At 37.1% G+C, this 6,987-nt stretch overlaps 1 protein-coding gene across 1 annotated transcript; it reads right to left on the minus strand.

The window, feature by feature from the left end:
• Positions 1 to 105: 105 nt before the first annotated feature.
• Positions 106 to 1,451, minus strand: LOC128857554 (odorant receptor 7a-like). The gene is made up of 3 exons (XM_054093306.1): positions 700 to 1,451; positions 256 to 613; positions 106 to 177 (listed from the first exon to the last, which is right to left on the minus strand). The coding sequence occupies exons 1-3, from the start codon at positions 1,449 to 1,451 to the stop codon at positions 106 to 108; spliced, it is 1,182 nt and encodes a 393-aa protein (XP_053949281.1).
• Positions 1,452 to 6,987: the final 5,536 nt, after the last annotated feature.

Consider the following 6,987-nt stretch of genomic DNA (forward strand, 5'->3'; position numbering starts at 1 on the left):
TTTTCACACAAGATGGTACAACAAGAAGTTTATATTATTGCTTTTTAATGAATAGTTCGTACACAAAATGATTTCGATTTAGCAACACAAACACATTTTTATAATTCATTCGTTCAAATGCTTACCTACTCCCATTTTTCTAATGAACGTGTAAAGGCTGAATGAGAACTTAGCGATCTGAAAAGTGAAAACAAAAGATTTTTAACCACAGCACACATAACGATCGCAGACATACAAAACCACATGCCAACTTACCGACACATTTGTGGCCAAATCAATAGGAAATAATTTTAATGCCATAAGCGGCATATTGTCTTGTGTGCGATGTAAGAAATATAATAGCAATTTATTGAAACGTTTGCCCTGTGCCATCCAATTGCTGTGGAAAATAGACATGGAAAGCTTCTCGCAGTCCGATTGCAAGTAAGTGGCGTAGTAGCAAGTCGGTGCAGTCTGCAACAGAACACAGTACATATAGGCGAGCGCGGCAATCCTGGACGTGGTATCGGCGAAAATTAATATATTTATCAAGGTCGCGCTCATAATAGCTGCAGCGATAAGGAACTGCACAAACAACGTAACAGATATTACCGGTTCCACAATGCGCACCAAGCTGCGGTGGGAGAAAGCAAAATTGAAGGATGTGTGCACTTGATGAAATTATTACAAAAAAGTCGCAAAAAAGAGAGAAAAAAAAACCTTAAAATCTCCTGATGTGTGATAATACACTCCTGCAGCTCATTATAAGTCTCATCGGCACTTTTATCCGCTGCGGTTCCCAATCGTTGTACACGATTTGTGAGCAACTGCACTTGCGTACGTATTATATAAATATAGACAGCCGAATAAGAATCATTTATTACTTGATGCGAAATTATGAGGAAAAGTGCAATGGTATCAAAGCTAACTTGTAGCCAGTATTCCCATCTCGATCTATGCCAATCCACGTAAGGTATATAGAGTGTAAGTGGCGCATAGCCGCCCACCAATGCAGTTAGTACAGTCAAAGATACATAAGTCATGTATGAGAAAATGTAACCGAATACAATACGATTGCCAATTATAACGCAACGGCGTATCTTGGCTATATCCTCCGCTGCGCTGTAGCGCGCATCCAAAGCCACCAATAACGGTTTTACGCTACGCAATCGATTCACGGACAATAATATTGTGACACTTTTAATTGGTACACCGAGCACATTCAACGATGCTTGTACGCAATTTAGGATCTCCCTTATCGATAGAATATTCCTATCACGTATCCAACCAACGTTAAAGATGACCGGTGAAAGCAAAATAAAAAATGATATAAGGCCGGCATACAAGAAGTACAAGAAACGACATTGCCGCGGTTGGGTAATACCCACGAAACGAATAACTTTATTTAAGTAATTAACGGCATTGCAAGAAGCGTACACGCTGCGGCCACGACCTCTTATCAGTTCCAACATTTTTCTATTGAAGCGCTAATGCAGTGCGGCCAACATTTTTATAACATTCAAGTACAGGTATCCCTCGTATAACGCGATAGTTACGTTCCAGAAGAATTGCGCGTTATGTAATTCCGCGTTATCTAAAACATAGTTTTCATATAAATTTGGGGGTTTTGTTCCAATAGATTTTTTTTTAAATAAAATACATACAAAATAACAGATGCCCATATATTTCAACTCAATACTAAAGTTCAGACTTTATAATACAATTAAAAACACAAAACAAAAAATTTAAAAACAAACTAAAACAAATTAAAGGTTTATTAAAAACTTTATTGTTATTCTTCAAACTTCATATGGTAATTAATCTGTTTCACTGTCTTCAAAGATCTTTGCACGTGGGCGTTTTGGGGGAGCAATAGCTTCATCAGAAGATATTTCTTCAACATAGTTTTCGCTATTGGATAAGAAACTAGTTGTGGGACCTTGTGGTTCTTCTACTGGTTTTATAATTGCAAAATCTGTTATCAGTTTTTGGTGGGTGGTTTTTTTAAGCTCCTTTTCAATTTCGTAATAAGGTGCTAGATTAATATCTATTATATCTATCTAAGGCAAAAAAGGGTAATTCCCGGTTTACATTAAAAATACATTACATATTATAAATATGTGGTACGCAAATTTGTGTTACCAGATTTTATAATTATGTATTTTCCCCTTCGCATTATATAAGCCTAAATTTCGCGTTGTACTGAAACCTAATTTTTCCAAATCGCGTTATGTCGAAACCGCGTTGTATAAGACCGCGTTATACAAGGGATACCTGTATACTATATGTAGTTTTATGTTAGGCATATTAGAAATACAGGTTGGTTGAGAAGTAGGGAAACAAATATAGAAGAATATGAATTTTTAAATAAAAGATGTTTTTTATTCCATGTACACCTGTGTTCGCATTAATAGCAGCGTGACATATGGCATAATGTCTTGCATTTTTATTTATTTATTTAAATATTTTTTTATGAAACAATAGTTTATACTAAAAACCAAATAACTTAAAGGAAGAAGCTTTCGCAGGCGATGGAGCGCAGCGGCGACATAGATATCCAGCGGCTACGTTGGCTGGGTCATGTCCGCTGGTGGTAGCAGACAAAGATTTAAGTGGTAAATACTTTAATGAGCTGGAAATCAGGTCATCTTAAGTTTTTGAAGGGTTTACCGTAGTTTTAGAAAAGGCAGAACAAGTTCCCTGTCATAATGGGCTGAGAGCCTGATTATGTCCCATTGAGTAATCAAGAAAACGGAATACACTTTTGTTATCGAAATATAGCATGAAATATTAAATTTTGTTTCTCTACTGTTTAATAAGTTTTATAACTTTTCAATCAGCCTGTATTTTGTTGTCAATCGATTTTCAGGTGTTGGAGATCGACACCTGTGCATATTCAGCTACATAGTTTCTACTAAGTTTATTATTCAGAATTTAGTAGTAGTTTTAATCCAAAAATTACCTACCAAAAATTATTTACTCACACCCATTTTAGCTTTGACTAATAAATGACATGCATGGAAAAAAACTTTATATCTCTTGCGTGCTAGAAAATTACAAACAAAGTACAACTTGGTTTGGGAAATAGGCACGGGAATCCAGAATTACGAAGTTTATAGAATCATTTAGAAATTGTAAAAAATTATTTAGAAGCGAGGAGGAGAAAGTTTTACTTTTTTGTTACTAGTTAGTCGCTATATTAGTATATTTACAAGTGTATTGGGAAATTTTTATTAACTAGAGACTACAATAGCGATCTAGCTAACAAAAATCCCTCATGAATCTTCGAAAAGATCGCTCACATATCAAAACATATTTAACATTTTTGAGACAATTTTGTTTTCCCCCCTATCGGGCACTATTTTTCAAATTTCGATTTCATTAGGTAACACAGTAGTTTGCATAACACTACATCAAAATCGGATCATTTTGAACTTTTCCACTATCAAGGGCGAAAGGTGCGGCAATTAGCCATACTTTACCATATTCCACATTTGTTATTGTGAAAATTTCATCGAAATCCGACGACCTTAACTATTTTTGGCCACTGCCATGGAAAAGGTTAGCACTTACAAATGTATCATACATTGTAGCATAAATATCCCTCACCCCATAGTACCTTTTTCATAATCTCCCGATTACTTTTGTAATCAGATTGGTGTTCTGACTGACCTTCGTTCTCCTCTCTTCAAAATATTTTTCTGCGGCCGCAGTGTGACTCCTTTAGTGCATACTAGCTGAAAATAAAACTTTTTGTAAGATTTTCTAATGGATGGTGAGTAATAATTTTTATTTATAAAAATCGTTGGATGCTTGTCTACTTGTACTTTCACTATATTGAGTAATCGAAAAAATGGTGAAATCGAAATTTGTTAATAATTTATTCGCATATTTGCTTTTAAGCTTAAACATTTTTTAAAGAAAGCCAGTGCACTTTTGACTTTCGCTTAAATATTCATCCTGTGTCTAAATTCCAAAGAATCTGGAGGCTATAGGTATTATATAAATATATTATGTATATTATATATAATATATGTATTCCATATATATATGTATATATAGGTGCGCAACTAAGTTCTCGCTGTTTTTTTGATGGAAATACAACTTTATTCAAAAACAATGGTTACATAAGTGAATCATTGGAAATATTGCCCATAGCTGGCTACTACTTTTTCCCATCTTTCTGGTAGATCTCAGCTATCTTTTGAGGCGGATCAAGCCATTTTTTGCTGTTTTCATATGAATGGTCAGCTTACATGGTCTAGCTGGTCGATCGGAACAGGCGATAATCGGACGGCGTAAATTCTGGAGAATATGGCTGGTGGGGTAGGATTTCCCATTTCAGTGTTTCCCATTTCAGTGTTTAGGTAGATTTTAACGGGTTTGGCAACGTGAGTCCGAGTGTTATCATGCTGTAGAATCACTTTTTCATGCCTCTCCGCTTATTGTGGCCGCTTCTCCCGCAGTGCTCGGCTCAATCGCATCAATTAAAGTCGATACCAATCCTCAGTGATGGTTTCGCTTGGTTTTAACAGTTCATAATAAATAAAACCAACTTGGTCCCACCAAATACATAGCATAACCTTCGCAGCGTGAATATTCTGCCGAGGCGACGACGTAGAAACATGACCGAGCAGTCCCCATGGCTTTCTTTTCTTTCGATTCCTGTATTGAATCCAGTTTTCATCACTCGTCACGATGCGATGAAGAATACGAAAACCCTTCCTTTTTTGCCGCTGGTTATGTTAGACTAGCACGTACTGCTGCCGGCATCTATTGACAAACAGCGGGAACTTATATATATTAAGATCCGAATGCGTTGATGCATGACTACCATTCGGTACGTGAAACATCAAATGATAGAAACTAGTTTGTAAAAAGCTTTGTTGAAAAACCTTCTGCCGTTCAGAGGCTGCGTAAAAATGTAACCCCCTTTGTGGAAAAACATCACAATGCAACGCACACCACCAAATTTGAGGAGGAGCTCGGCCAAACAACCAACAAAGGAAGTACGCGCCATATATTGTTTTGGGGAATAAGTTCATAGCGTTTTCCCGAAGTTAATCAATTATATATTCACCGTTGCTGTTTACTACCTATTCCCACCTCTCGACCAATTTGTTGATGTGGTTCCGCCAAAAACCGTCTGGTCTGGTGTCAAAGAGTTGTTGAGCCAGTTTTTAAGGACCTCTTTGGTAACATTGAAGGTAACGTACTTCGTATGGTTCGACAGGGAGCGGAAAAGATGGTAATCGGTCGGTGTAAGGTCTTTTTAGTCGAATAGTCTCATTCACGCGGTGTAACTGGGGAATGTAGGGCTCCTTGACATTCTTTTCGAGCATTTCTCAGTGCACCATACCCTCCCAGGACCACCAAACACACATCATGATCTTCTTGGATGAAGATCCGACTGAACATCCTGTAGCCACACACTCCTTTCTTGGCTTCACATTGGTCGGATAAGCACCGTTTCTCATCTCCCGTGACGATTCAGTACAAAAAGCGCTGTTTATGACCGCGTGTTTACTCGATGGCGGGCGAGATGCTGAGAAACAATTTGAAGGCGACTTTCCTTGGATTTTTTCGTTGAGCTCGTGAAGCACCCAGGCTTCCAATTTTTCGGTAAATCCCATGAAATGAAGGTGACTGAGAATCTTTTTGTGATCGCAGTACATTTTATCCGCCAATTTAAGACTGGTTTGGCGACCGTTCTCCTTCATAAGTGATTCGAGACATTCTTCATCGAATTCAGTAGGTCTTCCACTGCGAAACATGTCATTGACGTCGAAGTCGTCATTTCGGAACTTTGCAACCATTCCCTGCTCACCTGTGGCACTCTCAAAGCAAAGAATAGCAGGTGTCGAAAATATTGATTTTTGCCTACTGGGTATTCCGTTTCTAAGCCTCAAAACTAATAAAAAATTAAATAACTCAAAAATACAATTAACATAGTTTTGTAGAGCAGAAAGAGTTTTACCGAATGAATACTTAGCCTTTGCCACACAGCAAGCAAGTCGTTGTAAAATAAAAGAAAATATAAAAACGCTACGAACTTATTCCCCATCATATATTACTTATTTTATGTATGTATACATGACCAAATTTAAAAACATAGGCAAACCCCGATTACATTTAGTTGAACAATATTTACAGAAAATACAACTGAACAATCTTGTTCAACTAGCTTTTGTTCTAATCGGATCCATGAGTTGCCTTCATATCATAGTTGTCCAATAGTCTTCAGTAACTTCTTTCTTAAATTTGAAAAAAAAAAGAATGGGTGTGGTCTATTTCCTTGAATCCAGCAGCTTTCAAGGCATTCCACACAACATGAGCGTGTACGTTTCTGGCTAAGTAAATTAACCTGATACTGGCTGTTCATTGAAGTGCTTTGAGGCAAATAATGTGTTAAAGAAATTCTCGGAAAATGGTACCCAGTAATCCTCGTCGGCAATGTATCGAGTGTAGCTTGGACTCCTGAGCATACTACTAAGTCCAGGTTTCATCAACTGTACTAATGAGGTTACAATTTTCATCCAAATCACTCCGACAGAACTTCGAAATACTATTGCAACTCTCAATCTTTGCTGTTTGTTTATCGCTGTGAGCAATCGCAGTACGCGTTACAAATACAATTTTTTTTCATGAGCAAATACTCAAGTTGCATATCTATGTATGTATATTCAGTTCATTATTTGCGAATCTGTAGTTCTGCTACTATCTGCCACAATTTAATTCTGCAATGCGTCAGTACTAATTTTTTGATTTCATGAACATTTTCGCCGGTATGTACTGCCACTGGGCGACTAGGCTGAGGCGCAGGCCTTTTTCAAAACTACTTCAAGAAAAAGTAGACATTAAGTGTGTTAAGAGTTTTTCCAGTTATCTCTACTCTTCGCAAATTCCTGCTGTTGATTGCGTAAGTACCTGTTTTTTTTTTGGCAATTTCTCTTTTCCAATTTCATTCACCAATATCAATAGAGCTAAGAATTCTTGAATAGAAAGATA

This window comes from Anastrepha ludens, chromosome 3 (assembly GCF_028408465.1).
Source record: "Anastrepha ludens isolate Willacy chromosome 3, idAnaLude1.1, whole genome shotgun sequence".
Taxonomy (NCBI): domain Eukaryota; kingdom Metazoa; phylum Arthropoda; class Insecta; order Diptera; family Tephritidae; genus Anastrepha; species Anastrepha ludens.

What these genes read in the sequence shown, in the direction of transcription:
- LOC128857554 (XM_054093306.1), bottom strand. Translation starts at nt 1,451, where the DNA reads ATGTTGGAACTGATAAGAGGTCGTGGCCGCAGCGTGTACGCTTCTTGC. An exon ending in ACACATCAGGAGATTTTAAG is followed by an intron (nt 614 to 699) that starts GTTTTTTTTTCT and finishes CTCCCACCGCAG; the next exon opens with CTTGGTGCGCATTGTGGAAC. An exon ending in ATTTGGCCACAAATGTGTCG is followed by an intron (nt 178 to 255) that starts GTAAGTTGGCAT and finishes TTCACTTTTCAG; the next exon opens with ATCGCTAAGTTCTCATTCAG.